The following is a 17,137-nucleotide window of genomic DNA, read 5'->3' as shown; positions in this document are numbered from 1 at the left end:
GACTGAACAGTGTTGATTATACATGTGCAACATAAAAAAAAAAAAAATCTAAACCAAACACTATACCTGGCAACAATATTGCATTAGCAGATGGCTCCATGTGGCTTAGCATATAACATAGCATATGGATACGACAGTTTTCAGGACAGAAGAATCACAGCATAAACACAGTTATCACTTTCACAAACATGGAATTTTCAAAACTGTGGCAATATTATTAAATAAGAATGAAGCTTCATATGCAAGTAAATACAAATAGCTGGATTTAAGTATTTACTGTACAATAATTCCTGATAGTGCTTTGCAGAACTGGATTTATTTACAGTATTCTGTAAAGAACAAATGCCATTTCACTCAAAGCTAAATGCATGAAGGCAAACAGAGAAAACAGAGATGCTACTTTAAGGTAAATACCATCATATCCAGTGTCAAGATTTCAGTGGCTTACAACCATTCATAAAACCGTTATGTTGGCCAAGTTTATGTTTTCAATCACAGTATCAAAGTCAAGAGGCCAGTTTTTTAAGAGGGAAGAAATGGTAGCTGTTTCCCATAGATGGATTGTTTAGGTGGCTACACATGGATTTGAAGAGCAGCCTTAGGCTGACTTTTGTGATAAGCTCAGCCAGTACTTTCATTTCATTTATACAGAAGCAGCAGCATTCAGTATAACATAATTACTTTACAGTTATGCTTTTAAACAATAGGCTTCAATCTTTTTTATATTCCAATCATTTTTCACACCCAAATGTGCTTGTGACAGTAGCTGGAAATTAACTAATCCCATTGAGCAGTACTACTAATCATAATGCAATTGCACCTTGCATGGCCTCTGGCACCTGTTTGATTGTCCGGTAGCTTTTGACTACCAGACATAATATCCCCAAACTTAAGATACTTGAAAAACAAGATAAATAACAACTTTCTTCATACCGCTGTCCATTTTTGTTACTTCTTCAATTTATCACATAGTTCGTCTATTAACTTCCACAAATTGGAAATGAGTAGTTTTGAATGACTCCTCATGCAGGGCAACTGAGATACCACGGATATACACACTGTCATGTGTAATAGCATGTTAATACACTGATGTCAGCAGGAATGAAGAAATAAAGCAGTCAAAATACAGAAGCTTTCAATCTGAGCCATTAGGCAACCAGTTTTATCAAGTCTCCATTTCGTAAAGCTCTGGAATTTCAGCTGCTTCAAGGAGGTAAGAGAGGAGGATGTGCCAGCAGTATCAGCACAGCAACAGCACCAGAAAGAAAATGCTCCCCTTGGGAGATTTCTTCCTATCGCTTCACATAGTCCTACTCCACGTATCGGACACAAAAAGCAACAAAGCAGCAGCCGATCAGTGCCACTGTAGATGCAGAAATCACAGTGACCACGCTGCCAGCAACAATAACCAGGAGTCCCAGGCCCACACCAAGAATGATCTGGGCCAGCTGGACCATGCAGGTGAGAGCAGCACAGTCAATGCCTTTCCCTCGCCCCTGCTCTACAACTTGTTCCCCATTCTGCAGCTTCAGGCTCTGCAAATAAGCACAAAACAAGAACCAGTGAAATGAGACAGTGCCAACAACTTGCAGCTCTCAGCCAATGCTCTGTCACAACCCCCAGGTGCACCAAAACAGGCCAATAGCTCTCTACTTCCCTTCCATTTTTTCTGTTTGTAAGAGATTTTACAAGTGATAATGAGTTTTCCAAGCTCCTTCCAAACTGGCCTTTTCTCCCATATGCAATTTTTCCTTCTATCCCTTTTCTCAAGGAAAGAATTGAAACTTGATCAGAAAAATTACCCATTTCCTTCAAGTTCAGGTCTATTTGAGCTTTGGCAAACTGACATTTCACAGTAAGGGACACCCTGTCATAGATAATTTAGCTTCAACTCTCATGGTTGAAGGAGAGCCTCAGAGGGATGTTAAGATGAGTCATACTATGTCCCACACACATACAGAGCATTATTAGTTATAATGGAGCACTGTGCTCTGAAGTTATGGCTCAAAGCACATAAAGGAGTTCAGTACTAAAATCTAGATGTAATGCCTTTTTGCTGGGGAAAAAATATCTGAAAACACATGTCCAGACTAGGATTCTTCTACACCATCAAAGACCATTATTAACTACTGATTATCTATTCATCTGCTATGATATACATGGCAAAGCAAAAGGCTCTGCTCATCTCACATATAAGCACCCTATGAGGGTGGTTGATCACTGGAACAGGCTGACCAGAGGGGTTGTGGAGTCTCCATCCTTGGAATTATTCAAACCTGACTGGACTGGACTCTGGGCAACCTGTTCCAGGTGGCCCTGCTTGAGCAGGGGGGTCAGACTGCATGATCGCTGAAGTTCCTTCTAACTTCAGCTGTTCTGTGATTCCCTCCAGAAGGGAACTGTTCTGTTTTGTTGTGAAATTATGTGAAAGTTTACATATATACTGTTCTTTTGGCATAGGCTGTTGAATGGAGAAGGCTGTATTCTAACAAACAAGTTTTCCATGCTGTAGGCTAGCTGTGCTGCTGTCTTCTGGTACCCAAACACTCTCAGCCATTAAGATGTTTTTTGCTTTTCACAAGACCTATTAACATTGCCTTTGAACCTTTACCACACAAAGCTCAAAGTACACAAAGTACTGGAGACAGAGTCTCTTCCTAATCCAGTAGACAAAACTGAATTTGGATCCTAGGGAACAGCATCACAGTACAGATCTAGAAATGGCAGCACTTTAAAACTCAGCACATGATTTTGGTAGAATGCATAGTGAGGGAAAATGTCTGCTCTTTTTTCTGGAATAATACAGTCTTTTCACCTGAAGTATTTCCAATTTTAGACATGATTTTTCTGTGACCAGTGTTCCTATATGCCAGTAGTTCTGACCACAATTACATGAATGTGTAAATGAATGCAATCTTGCACTTGATGTTTATTCTTTATTTTTTCTAACGTACATTATAGAAGATTTGAGCTAAACCTAGTTCTGTTAATATCAGATCTAACAGAGAATTATTCATCATTTATCATCTGGCGTAGCCAGTACCATGCACTAAACAAGAAACAATCGGTTGTTTTACAAGTAACATTTTAATATATTAGCCTATTATATAAAGTCCATGCACACTTCAGCATATTTCATTTCACTTTTGTCTTGGAACAGCTCTGAATCAGAGCTAGACTACAGTTTTGTCTTTATTCCCTCTGAGCTGGCTGACTTGAGGTTAGGATCGTGATCTCACCCTAAACTGGGTTCATTCCCTGCCCTTTGTTGTATCTTTCTAAAACTCTTCATCATGATCATTCTCTGTTGGAAGGAATAGAGAAATTACCGGAAAATTAGGAATTAGACTCCCAGGATTCAGTAGAATAATTAAGAGTTTTCTTGTATTCATCATTCAGATGGTGATGCTTAGAAGTTGTACAGAACAGTAGGACATGTTCTCAAGGACTTGATCTAGACTGTGTTGGTATCAGGTTTCTATGTTGTTTTTCAAGCATTCAGCATTTCCTTTCTTAATGTCCCCAGATATAATGAGAACTTCTCCTATATCCTCCCAACTCTCTTTAATATGTGTTTCCATCTTTCTCATGAACTTCACAGAATCACAGAATTGTCTAGGTTGGAAAAGATCTTGAAGATCATCCAGCCATTAACCTCACACTGACAGTTCCCAACTACACCAGATCGCTCAGCACTATGTCAACTCTACTCTTAAACCCCTCCAGGGATGGGGACTCCACCACCTCCCTGGGCAGCCCATTCCAACACCCAACAACCCCTTCTGGAAAGAAATGCTTCCTAATATCCAGTCTAAACCTTTCCTGGCGCAACTTGAGGCCATTACCTCTTGTCCTGTCGCTTGTTACTTGGTTAAAGAGACTCATCCCCAGCTCTCTGCACCCTCCTTTCAGGGAGCTGTAGAGGGCGATGAGGTCTCCCCTCAGCCTCCTCCTCTCCAGACTAAACCCCCCCAGTTCCCTCAGCCGCTCCCCGTATGACCTGTGCTCCAGACCCTGCACCACCTCTGTTGCCCTTCTCTGGACACGCTCGAGTCATTCAATGTCCTTTTTGTAGTGAGGGGCCCAAAACTGAACACAGGAATCGAGGTGCGGCCTCACCAGTGCCGAGTACAGGGGTCAGATCCCTTCCCTGTCCCTGCTGGCCACGCTATTGCTGACACAAGCCAGGATGCCATTGGCCTTCTTGGCCCCCTGGGCACACTGCTGGCTCCTGTTCAGCCGGCTGTCAATCACCCCCAGGTCCCTCTCTGACTGGCAGCTCTCCAGCCACTCCTCCCCAAGCCTGTAGCGCTGCTGGGGGTTGTTGTGGCCCAAGGGCAGCCCCCGGCATTTGCCCTTAGTGAAACTCCCCCAGTTGGCCTCAGCCCATGGCTCCAGCCTGTCCAGGTCTCTTTGCAGAGCCTCCCTGCCCTCGAGCAGATCAACACTCCCACCCAACTTGGGGTCATCTGCAAACTGACTGAGGGTGCACTCAATCCCCCCGTCTAGATCATCAATAAAGATGTTAAAACAGGAGTGGCCCCAAACCTGAGCCCTGGGGGACACCACTCGTGACCGGCCGCCAACTGGATTTACTCCATTCACCACCACTCTTTGTGCTCGGTCATCCAGCCAGTTGTTTCCCCAGAAACTTAAGAGACTTGAGAGAAATTTTCCATCAAATTGCTCAGCACTACAAGATAGGAAGATCCTGCTGTGCCTGGTAACATGACATAAGGAATGCAAGCTTTTCCAGACCAAAACCCAACCCCAGACATTTAAAGAGATAATGGGAACGTGCTGTATAATTTAATACTGAACCACTTAAAACTGTTTATACTTGAATTTCATATCTTTATTAGCTAACAGCTTTTGTAACACGTTGCAGTTAACTAAAATTCTGCCAGCCTTTACGGTGTGGTTATTAACCTTAGGAACTCAGAAGTCAAATCCCAGCTAATACAGGGTGAAGGAAGGATAAAAAGAAGGTTAGACTTGAAAACAACATAAGTAGAGCCCTGTTATCTGCTTACTGCCCAAACATGTCCTGTGATCGGTTCTGTTTCAGTTGTGATGATAAATAATTATTTGTTTCACTACATGTCTGTTTGAAGAGTTTTGAGCTGAGACCTTAACTCTCTCTGACAGAAACTTTCCATTCATAACATGTGTCATCATAAAGAATTTGAAATTAAAAGCTGCTCACAAGTTCTATCCAGTTTTCTCACAAAATAAACAGACCTAGACAGATAAAAACTTACCCTTCCTTAGACACTCAACTCACCTCTTCTTCCCTGTGATACTCTGCAATGAGCTGGAAGGGCACTGTGTAAAGCGTGCTGGACATGACACCAAAGAGGGAACACAGAGCCAGAGTGGAATAGACATTGGGAAACAAGCCAATTAATCCAGTACTCAATCCAAAAAGTAGGTATCCAATGAAATAAAGTCCCTTTAATCCTATGTATGGCAGAAGGATTTTCTGCACATCTGTGAAAAGAATGAAAATGCTGATAAGGCTGAAACAAAACAGGTCACATTTCATCAGGGAGTTCCTTTAAGGGGTTTTATTTTGTAAAATACAATGAAGGAGATAATCTTACTGATTTTGGAACTTGTCTCAAATTATTGTATGTACAAACTTGCCAAAAAATACTTGTTCCCTCCGGGGATAGCCTTATTCTGGCATAGTCAACTTCAGAGAAGTAGTTCACCATTCTGGAAGAACTGCTCCCATTGACAGCCTCAGACATTTCCACTGTTTGATTGTAATGCAAGCATTTGGCATCAGGCTCTCTCTGACCTGAGAAAGGCACTACAGAAATGCCTGTAGCTAAGCTCCAAAGGGGTAAAGGTTTCCCTCAAGGCCCCCCAGATGCCACTCATCTGAGTTTTCAGATTGCTAGGTTTTTTTAATCCTTGGTAAGAGCTATGGTGAAGTCTAGCTGGTGGACTGTGCTAGCATATTTACACATAATTTTGGAGAACAAGGTTCATGCTTCTGGCAAGAACTTACACTGCATTGCGAAAGAGTTGTTTTGTGAGGAATGCAGATGAGCAGAGGCCACCAGAGGGACCTTTGAGAACCTACAGCTACAGCACTGCTAGGCGAAAGAGCATCTCAGAATGATGCCCGTGGCATCCATTTTAGTCTGGCATTTAACTTCAGGATGATTTTCGGTGTTCAGGGTCAGTTCACACGCAGAACAATGCCTTACTCCCATAGTGACCCTTGATCATGTGGTCAGGAACTGTTCATGTTAAGATACAAGTTTCTCATAATGATGAGAATCCAACATTTCTTAAAGATTTTTTGGGTGGAAAAAAACCAACTGGTTAATTGGGCTTTGGTTTATTTTTTAAACAATGGCAAATAGCAAGCAGTTTAAACACTGTTTCAAAACACAGTGTTGGGGTACATTCCTGTGTACTTACAAGAATAGACTGATGAAGAAATTGCATTGATGCACAGCCCCCAGCATCCCATCTCTACTCCTGCTTTGTAAGTAAGGTAAAGTGTGGAGTTATGAGGAGCATAAGGACTACCCTGGTATACAACCTGAAAGAGACCACAAAGATCACAGAAGGCAAGGATGGACTGCATGTATATAATACCTCTTATGGGAAGAGGGTACTCAACACAGAGCAGGGGAAATAGCACCCAAGAAATATGTTAAGCAGTGCCCTAACCATCCCTTCACAGTTCTCCAGGTGTCACACTCATCTCTCCCAGATTCTCACATCCCAGGCTCCTCATCATTTGTTACCCTCTGTCTTTTCCTGGACTGTCCACTCTACACTGACTTGTTCGGTCTTTTACCTTTGGGTGTCTCATTTCCCACTCTCCTTCTCTCTTCCCTTCTGCCTTCTTGCCTTAATCTTTCTTTCCTTAATTTAACTACAATTAATTTTTTCATTTTCTCTTTCAGGCTTACCGCAACACATTTATTTTTCCACCCAGTAATTGTCTTATTCATTTCCTTATCTAGGCAAACAAAACTTTTTCTTTCAGCTATTCAAACACACTGCATGGAAGAAAAAAACTCCCTCTTGCCTACAGAGACTAAAAAAAGGCACGTAAATGGGAATACTGTGTGGAAACCACGGGAAAAAGGAAGTGGCAATTTGAGGATTTGTGCCAGGAGTATGCTGGAAGAAAGGAGGCAGATAGGATCGTATTGGCAAGAAACACTGGCGGGGACATACAGTCTAACTGTGGGGGAATGGCATGGAAAAGGGAGCACTGGGTATCACAAAGGCAAATAATTGCTGGCAGAAGGGACTTGGGGAAAGGTTTAAAGACCTATGGCAAGCACAGCCAAATTCAAGGAGACAAGACCCTTCAGCTACCAAGTAGCTCACTGTGTGCAAAGTGTTGCAGAGCCCAAGGCCAGGGAGGCTTCAGTGTAGGTGAACAGCCTTGTGCTGGCAGTGCCCACAAACCAGGATGAGGCCAGCCACATCTAAGCAACATCAGTCAGGAAACTTGTCCACCTTGGAGTGTCTCTGAAGCCAAAGCTGAGAATGGATGTATTTGGAACAGCTCTAAAACCTTCATTTGGAACAGTTAAATAGACACAAATAGACTTACAAATACTAAAAGGTCTTTTCCAAAGATCCCACAGACTGGCTCAGAATGAGGGCCTGAGATCAATGAGCTGTTTTACAAAACTCTTGTTGAGCCATACAGATACATCTGGCTCTGCCACCACTGTCACTTCTTCAGAACTATGACACTGTCTCATTTCTTTTTGGTGGAGGAGGAGATGCTACAAGGAAGGAGAAGCAAGAGGATTTTACACTTTTACCTGTCCCATGAAATCCGTGAAGAAGAGCATGTTGGACAGGAAAGCCATCCATCCAAAGAGGTGGCTCACACAGAGATAGCGATAGTGGGATGGCATGCTTAAAAGTGTCTTCAAGAGTGATTTAAGGGTCATCCGCCTTTGATCCTGAAAGCAAGTATTTAACAGTAATACTGTATTATTGCCCTGAAGGCTAATAAAATAGCTGACAGCTAATGAAGGCCTCAGCATCTGTTCATTGTTAAACTTCCAAAGTTTTAACTCTGTTTTTACTAGGAAGGGCCACTTGGCTACTGGATGTCCTTCACCATATATTTCATTTGCAGAGTTGTTGCCTAATAAAGTGATCTGAAAGATTCACAGAGCCTCTGGTAGACCTGGGGTACATCAGCAGGGATGTAATATTTCTTACTGTTATAATCAGTAGGATTATCGTTTACTTGTAGAAGCAAATGAAAATTTTCTGCCAAAACAGATTCGGTGGAGTTAAAAAAAAAAATAAAAAGAAACAAAAGAAACAAAAATAATTTCTTTATGGGTGCAATAATTTTTCCATTAAAAATTTAAAGCTCCCATGGAAAAAATGAAACTCAAAATACTTCATGAGAATTAAAATTAACAGTTGTGGAATTCGGCACTTTGAGACCTTATTCCTGATTTCCTTCTATGTGCTAAATTCCCTAGAAAACTTCACCTCCTCTGGTGTATCATTACCGTGAGATTTCTACTATGCACTCTCCTCCCCTCCATGAATTCAGGAAAGCCTGTGATATACCACAGGACATAAGCACCACTCAAAATCCTAGTGCCCAGAGAATGTGAGCTCCAGCATCTGAACACCTCATCCCAAGGAAGAAATAACTCTTTTCAAAATCAAAATGGTTTTGGTGCTGGTTAACAAATCTCACTGACGGGTAAAAATGAAATTTCTCACCATCTTCAATATACCGCCTTATCTCCCTCCTCCTTTTTGGAACCCTGTGCCCCAAAACTCTTTCTCAGTTTCTTTTTCAGTCACAGTCATCAGATCATTTGTATCACCTGAATTTTTTTTAGTACTATAGGTGTGCTTGATGTCAGGCATTAGCAACACACAATTCTTACTGCTTTAAAGCTCCCACATGGTTCTTTGCATTTAAAGAAAAAAAGATACTATTTTATCTGCGCATGATAGAACACTTCCAATATTCTCTAGTGATATGTAGAGGCAACAGTGTTGGGAGAGATGGTAAGGGAAGCTGCGTGGTCATGAAGTGTGGAAGAACTGTAAAAGTTCATTAATGGAAAGCTGAATTTTGTCTTCAGTTTGCTGTAAGACAATGACAGTTTTTCCTTCTTCAATGTTCTACTTACTTTTCACAGTTCTGCTTTCCTCTGAACTAGGTTATGCTGCAAGCTACTTTATGAATAATCACAACATATAAAATTGGAAAATACTTTGCTCCAGTGGGAGGCTTTTAATCCTCACAGGAATGCCAAAATTCAAGTTGCTGACTTTCACCTTGAACTGCATATTGTCCAAATCCCTTGGAATTTCTCTTGGCATGACTGTCTCTTTTAAGCAGGGTAAGATTTCTACTCTGCTACAGTTATAAAAAACAAATTTTAGAAAGTTCCACACTGTCTCATTAGTGTTATTTCAAGGATAATTACTATCATTTGACTTGGCTTCTTTAATTTGTTCAACTCTTCCACGCAGTTCTTTAAAAAAGCCTCTCCAATCAAAGTGCTAACATAAGGTCAGGGAACGACAAAGGGCATTGCTGTAATTACAAACAATAATTTGACAGCCAGACCGAAGTGCTTGCTTTCTACTTAGATACTTTAGAGAGTGGAAATGGAAACTGAAATATTTAATACACACATGCAATACACACCAGCACACAAACCCTGCTCTGATTTAAATGACATGCTAAAGTTTACCTACCTTTAAGTTCCTTATCCTTTAGAAGCCCACAATACCCAAGCATTTTCACTATAAAATCACTACAACTCAAGGCCCAAGATGATTCATAAGGATACAGCAGAATCAATATGACCTGGGTTTTAAGGCAGTAAATCCTGAGTAATTTGGCACCAAACTAATGAGCAAAAGATGAATCACTTTGGATGTCTGTTCATACTGTAACAGGTCAAATCTCATTAATAATCATGGTAGCTATTAGCATGTAAGAGCACAGTCCTTAATTTAGAAGATATAGGGCTGTGATGGGCCTGCAGCAAAAAAAAAGAGACACAGAAAAACAGGAAGCCAAACCATTTCTTCAAGGAAGCAATTACAGTAATGAATTAACTCCAAAAACATGTGCCACAAGAGACAGACCATTAAGGCAGTGAGTGTCCAGAATTTATACATTCCCAGGCACATCAAATAAACATGAGACAGATCAAAGCACTGTGAGCCTCTAACAGGCTGTCCAGTTAAAAATATAGAGAGGAGGGCAATGGCACAAGCTTGCCCACAATGGACATCAGAGATTCACCTTGAGTGTCAGATGTTACTGATTCAGTGGAATTAGTTCTTGCCAAGGTAGAGGCTACCCCAATCTATAGTCTGCTCCCCTTGCTTTCACTGCATCTCTCCATTTACTCTCCTTTCTTTAGAGCCCACATGGGTCAAACAGTCAATGACACTCAGCATCTCTGACCATTTGGAGGATGACCAGAGTGAACAGTGCTGGTGAAGGATGCTGGCTGCTCAAGCTGGCCTATGATGGGGGAAAAAAAGACAACGCCACAGTCTGCTAGCCATATTCTCCTGACAAACTGCTGCTTTGATGTCTGACCCTCTCTGTGTTTGGCGTTCTCATCAGGCATCTTTCATCTCTTATTCCACCTTTATGTTGTATCTGGTGCAATAATATTTTTCTTGAATACCAAGTGCTATTATATTACAAACTATAAATAGTAAAAGATAATAAATCCCTTTTATCTGTAGCTTAAACATGAGTTTTGGTTTCTAACTTATAACCATCTGCACATTCTCAGTATTTTCACCTCATTTCTCAAAACCTGTATTGGGGACAGATATACATAATGCCAAGAGATCAGAAGTGAGATTAAAACAAGCAACTGTTTCAAGACTTATTATTACACTCAGACATACACATTTAGCCTTTGCTTACCTAGGGTACCATGAGAGTGCATTGAGGATTTCTATCACTAAAAGTCATCAACAAAACAGTAAAAGGTATTATCTGTTCCCAAGACCATTCTAGAAATATGCTCTCCAGATATTTTTTAGGTAGATTCACCTTTTTCTAGCTGGCTTAGATTGAAGCAATCTCTTATAAAAATGCAGCAGAAACAAAATAATAGTGATGACTTGAAAGTACTCACTATTCTCTCCTACCTGAAAGTTCTGCCAAAGACAGAGCTACACCACAACTTAGAAATAAAACTAAAACTCCAAAAGTGAGGTAGTACTGATATAGGAGTAGCAATTTTAAGCTCATCGGTACTGTCAAAAAATCCTCAATGAAATGTTGAATAGTAGTAAACCCCAATGTTTACTACACTAGGGAACAAACACCTCTTATGTACCACATATGAGAGTGTGTGAACTTCAGTCGGAGTTAACAGATTTATATCAAAGATTAATTGTCTGTAGTCCTTGTGCAGAGTTTGATGTTAATTCTATTGAGACTAAAGGCCAAAGCAGATCCTATTGACAAAATTCACACGAGGAGGATATCAAAGCACTGTCACAGAGCAGAAACGTGAAGCTGGTTCTCCCTCATCCCTGCCAATTGTTCAAAGCACCAGGACTAGTCTGTCTCACCCCTCTTGCTGGAAATACTTTATAAATAAAAAAAGTGAAAAGAAAGCAGCCTTTCTCCTGACCCTGTATCCTGGTGGAAGATCCTTCTTCTATGTGTGTGAAAGGGCTCCATTCCCTCCATTCCAAATAGTCAGCGTTAGCTAATAAAAGGGTCTCCAGGGATGCAACAATATAGTTTACAAAATCATCTCTGCACTTACCTCTGTACGTGACGTAACAGCACATTTCCCTGATTCAGCTGCAGCTTTTATTTCAGTACATGTTGATTTTAAGTAACCATTCTTGATTTCCTCCTCTATGGAGCTATATTTATAGGATTCAGTCACTTCCAACAAGAACTTTGTCTCTTCATTTTCGTATAGGAGTGGGACTTCAGGAATACTGCGCAGATGTACAGTAAGACAAATGATGAAAACCAAGGCTGCGATGAAGAAAATCACCTGGAATTCCGATATCAAGGAAAATCCTAGTACAGTTTGACCCCAATCCACAGCACCTGTCAGGTAACCCAAGGCTCCTCCCAAACCTGTGGGAGAAAAAAAGGAGAAAAAAGGTCTACTGTCATTGATAAACAAACAGTACACAATAACCTCAACATGTGATATCCTCTAGAAACCACTGAATAATCACTTTTAAGATATTAATCACAAGAAACAGGAATACTGAGCTAATCACATATATGAGCAGTTACCAAAACATCTTTTGAAAAATCTCAGCTCTGGTGGACAGAGTTCTGAAAAAAAACCCTGAACATAGAGCAACATGGGCCTCCATCTCTTTTCTTGTCTCTTTGAAGCTTTATTTTCTTTGAAACAGTGAGTAATACAAAATTCTACTGAAATTTATGGGTGTTTTAAAACTTCACAGGACAAACATTTTTATAATTCTATTGAGACTACCTACAGTTTGGACTTTGTAAATTGTATTTTATATAGATGAATTTAAACAGAAATACTGTCTCTGTGTGAAATTTTTTAAAAAGGAAATAAACACAAAAGCATTGTTTGTAGTTATCAAAATCCAAGTACCTCACCACTTGGAAAAGAAAACAAAATGGATCAAATACAAATGTGTAATTCTGTTTACTGATTTTTCTCAGAAAAGTTAGAATAAAAAGTGAAATGAGAATGCTACCTTGTGTCTCTAAAACCAGCATTCAGTCTTGATTTTTTTACAGTGTCTTCTTGTTACTAGTACACACAGTTTCAGAAGCACAAATACACACTTACTTACAGTACGGAGCTCTGGTAGGGAAAGAAGCTTTGTAGAGTCCTAACACCTTGTTAATCAGGTGGCTCTGCAGGATGTGAGAGTTAAGCAGGATAGAATCATTTGAAGGACTTTGAAGTATTTCTACTCTTCTGCTTAGGAGAACTGAAGGCAATGTATGGCCCAACCATTTTGTCTAACAGGACCTACATTTGTTTCACCTACAAAACCTGGGATTTTTATTTCATTCTGGGCTTCCTGTACTTTCTTTCCCTCTTGGGTCTGACTATGGCCCTTCTTCATTGTGTCCTACTGCATTTTACAGGGGACTGTATCCTTGCTTTTTCGCACAAAAAACAAACTGTTAATAACTTTTTGAATAAAACCTACATTAAATGTTTGCACAGAATGAACAGAATGAATGTTTGATGTTTAAGGTCATCTTTGCGTACTGTTTTGGCAAAAAGCAATTATGATATTGGAATACAGTTGGAGTGTTGCATGTTGGATGTGTGCACTCTTCCACTTGTCTCAGTGCTTGTAAATTTTGTAACTTCAAAGCTATTGAGTTTCATGTTCACACTTTAAACTGGAGAACTTTAAACTGGAGAGAAAAATCTTGGATATTTAGTATAAAAAGGGGGGGGGAATATCTAAAACGTAAGCCAGAAAAGAAATGGGAAGATTGCTGTCCATGTCTAATAGGGATAGAACAAGGAACGATAAAGGTAAATTGCAGGGAATGGATATTAAGATTAGATTTTAGGGAAAACTGTCAAACAACAAGGCCAGTGAAGTGCTGGAACAGACTGTCCTGGGAGGGCTGCAGAACTCCTGCCAAGGGAGGATTTCAAGAATGGGCTAGGTAATTACTGATCAGGAAGAGTTAAGATCCCTGTGAATTTGCTATAGAGGGCACAGAGTGCTGGACCAAATAATGCAATGTGCTTTGATGCTATTTGATGTGCTTCGACCCACATCCCTTTCCACAGCTCAGTACACAAATGAATCAGCTATATCGGTAGCTCCAAATTTGGAAATCAAACCTTTTTAGTACCATTCAAAGAAAAATTGCAACCACAGTTCTTCTAAAGGCAAGAATACACATAGAGACTCACTCCCCTCTCTGACCAAACAACTGATTGTTAAAATTTTTCTCTCTCAGTTTATAATGTATTACACTGATTTCATTCCCACATGGCTTTAAGATTCCCTTATAATCTTTTTCGTATGTCCAAAATCAGCCTGTTGTCAATAACTAGTACACCTTCCTTGGCTAGAGTAACTGCCACTGAATCTACATGCCTCTGCTCTTGGTACAGCTCGGTACCCACAAAAATCTGCATCAACACAGATTGCGTGACTTCTGATCTAGTCTGCTTTTTGTCTAGTCCTTTCACAGTGACTGCTCTCAGACATGGCTGGAAGATTCTCCAGATGCACATTACAGGTACACAGCCCTGTGTGTCTTCCCTGTGCATTTTCTTAACACAGCACTCATGTACCACAGAAGGTTTCCTTCTGTATCTCAGCAACATTTCAAACATATAAAGGCAAATGAAGCTCTTACGTCATTTGCAAGTCTGGACTGAACCACTTGGACTTTTTTTGTGGAAGTTGAAAAGTTCTGAATTTTACACAGAACTGCTGTGTAAGGAAGGCAGCACACACTGGAGCACTGCTGAAGAATAGAAATCAACTGTTCTAGTCTGTGCAGCTCTTGACTGATGTCACATGCCAAATCAAAACTGTTATTTCTGTGTGCTATATCAAGGAAACAAGTTATATCCCTTAATTTTTGCTTCACAAAAAACTTGAAAAAAATCAGAACAAGCTGAATAAACACTACTTCACTGTTTTAAATAATTAATTGTTCTTATTTAAATTATGGCTATGTTGGTGTAAACGTTTATCTCTGCAGCCTTCTGCAGCAGAATTCTTGTAGCAGCAGCCACAAGTTGCAGTTCTCTGGAGTAGTGAAAACCCAGCAACAAAAGACTCGTGACTGAAGCGCGGGATCAGATGATCAGTTCATTCAAGATTAGAAACACAGTGAGGATAAAATCCATGCAATTACTTCCCCCCCCCTTCAAGAGGTAGGGAGGAAAAGAAGGGATCTGGGTACCTGTAAAGAGGGCGTGGTAATGCAGACCTTTCTCTTTATCCTGATGAGAGCAGACATCAAATAAATATGCTTTGATGGGGCCATCAATAAAATCAGCTGCAAAATCAAAAAGTACTACTCCCATCATGGTAATGACTATTGCCCACGTCCGCTGCTTGTCTCTTTCACCGATGAAAGCTACAAAAAGAAAAACACCCTCATTCTGACAGCAACAGTGCCATGTTCTGCAAAATCATATTTTATCTTTCCTGATCCAAATCTAAACTATGCTTACTTATGTAAGAGAGAGCAGTGATACCAGAATCACATCAGAGAAGCAGGGTAACTGAGTCTGTGTAGCACTGAGCTGTGCTAGGCTGACTTGCTGCCTTGAGTCAGCACAAGCTCGGGGTACTTCCAGCTCCACAATCGAGCGTCAGTCACTAGCTTTAATCTACTCCCTTGCACCTTCATGGCAGCCTAACACATGCATTTCATAGTACTTTTTTGTTTTATTCCATTTGTCCCACCCTTCCATTGTTTTAGATAATCAAGAGATGACTGTAACACCTCTTTTGGGGCACATCAATACAAGTGTATTCAACACCAATGATATCCAGGAAGAGAAAATAGATCAACCCATGAAAACACACACACCCCCCTTTGCCAAGTCATAATGACAGCAACAGCTTTCCCTCAAGACTTTGAGAAGTTACATCTCAAATTGAAATACTGCAGTGTCTAAGGATGTCACTCCTATTTGATTTTGCACATTCCAGGTACAACACGATTTCCAGTGAGTTGCAGATTTCTATTATTCACCAGCATAACCCAGTCCTGAGACAAGCCAGTGCTGCAATAAAGACATGTATTTTGAATGCTAATCCATCTACAATAGGGATTAACAGATACTCAGTTTGAGTATGTTATACATCACACAAACAATATTGTTCATTTAACTTAACAAGGTAGATTTCAGTTTGTAAAAACTCTGGGCCTTACTTGTATGAACTGACCAGGCAACCACACCAACATACAACACACTGTAATCACACGCAGAAACCACAGAGCACTATGTACAGGGTACATAACATGCAGCGTTAGGATTGAACATGTATGAAAATTTCAGTGTTCCTCAACTCCTTCAATGCAGACGAGTAACATGACACCCAATTTTAACAGCCCCTTTTAGCAGGGAGAAAAGGAAACCCTCTTTTCTTTACAATTCAAAAGGCTAGGACACGTTTTGTCTGTCAGCACAGCACATGCCCCTCACTCACCTGAGATCATCACGTCCCCATTGAGGTACAAAGCCATGCCTAACAGCATTATGATGCCCAGACCCAGAATGTAAGGCCGCCTCCTGCCCCAGCTACAGGTGCAGTTATCACTGGCTGAACCTACCACGGGCTGCAGCACGAAGCCCAGGACAGGGCTGATGAGCCAGACCAGGCTGTAGAGGTTCTTGGGCAGCCCTACACTGAGCAGCACCGGCGTGACAAAGGCGGCCTCCACGGCATAGCAGAACTCCCGGCCAAACATCGCCATGCTGTGCATAACCAGCCTTCCCACCGCTCGCTTCCTTGGCACCACTGCTCCAGTCCTCGACACAGATTGCAGCCCAGCCTCCTCCTTCTCTCTGGTGCTGTCCATGTCGGCCTTGGCCACCTCAGAAGGGGGTGGAAGAGCCCTGTGGAAACTCTCTTTCATTAAGGTCATCGCTCTGGCTACGCGCAGCACTCCGGCAAGTCAGCGCTGCCCGCCCTGGCTGACATGGAGCCCAGGTCATATGCCAGGTGGGATTGGTCTGTGCTGGGGGAGGGACTCACATATTTTCATGGCTCTGCGATCACAAGTTATGCAAGGAAGGGGGCGGGGAAGCGTGTGTTAACATTAGCAGATCTGAGCTCTTGGGTGTCTGCAAAGCTTCCAACTAGCCACAATTAAAGAACTGTCTAGGCATGAAACACAAATATAACAGGAACATACATCACATGAGCAAGGCACAGGATTTAGCTGGAGACAAAGCTGTTCCTCTTGCTGCTGTAAGATAGCAGTGATACCAAGAATCTAGAGCCCTCATCTTTCCTCTTGATCAAACAGGGAAAAAAATCTGTAATATGTACCCAGAAAAGGATCTCAGTGCATTTCATGAAGATAAGTGAACCCACCTATTGCCCTAGAGTGTTAGTGGGAGATAAAAATCTTGACAGATGTCTGTCAAACAGCAACTCCTGA

At 41.2% G+C, this 17,137-nt stretch overlaps 1 protein-coding gene across 3 annotated transcripts; it reads right to left on the bottom strand.

The window, feature by feature from the left end:
- Window positions 1-271: 271 nt before the first annotated feature.
- On the bottom strand, window positions 272-16,825 carry SLC45A2 (solute carrier family 45 member 2). Of its 3 annotated transcripts, XM_026865536.1 has the most exons (7): window positions 16,180-16,822; window positions 14,921-15,097; window positions 11,787-12,112; window positions 7,809-7,952; window positions 6,436-6,559; window positions 5,285-5,490; window positions 272-1,535 (listed from the first exon to the last, which is right to left on the bottom strand). In XM_026865536.1, the coding sequence occupies exons 1-7, from the start codon at window positions 16,616-16,618 to the stop codon at window positions 1,311-1,313; spliced, it is 1,641 nt and encodes a 546-aa protein (XP_026721337.1). In that variant the 5' UTR covers window positions 16,619-16,822; the 3' UTR covers window positions 272-1,310. The 3 variants fall into 3 exon arrangements, with proteins under 3 accessions (XP_026721337.1, XP_026721338.1, XP_026721339.1); XM_026865537.1 differs by lacking the exon at window positions 7,809-7,952 and having other exon boundaries at window positions 16,180-16,825; XM_026865538.1 differs by lacking the exon at window positions 14,921-15,097 and having other exon boundaries at window positions 16,180-16,824.
- Window positions 16,826-17,137: the final 312 nt, after the last annotated feature.

This window comes from Athene cunicularia (genome assembly GCF_003259725.1).
Source record: "Athene cunicularia isolate RWA chromosome Z unlocalized genomic scaffold, athCun1 chrZ_part1, whole genome shotgun sequence".
Classification (NCBI taxonomy): Eukaryota; Metazoa; Chordata; class Aves; order Strigiformes; family Strigidae; genus Athene; species Athene cunicularia.
Note: the sequence above shows the minus strand (reverse complement) of the source record. Positions and strands in the feature narration are given on the sequence as shown.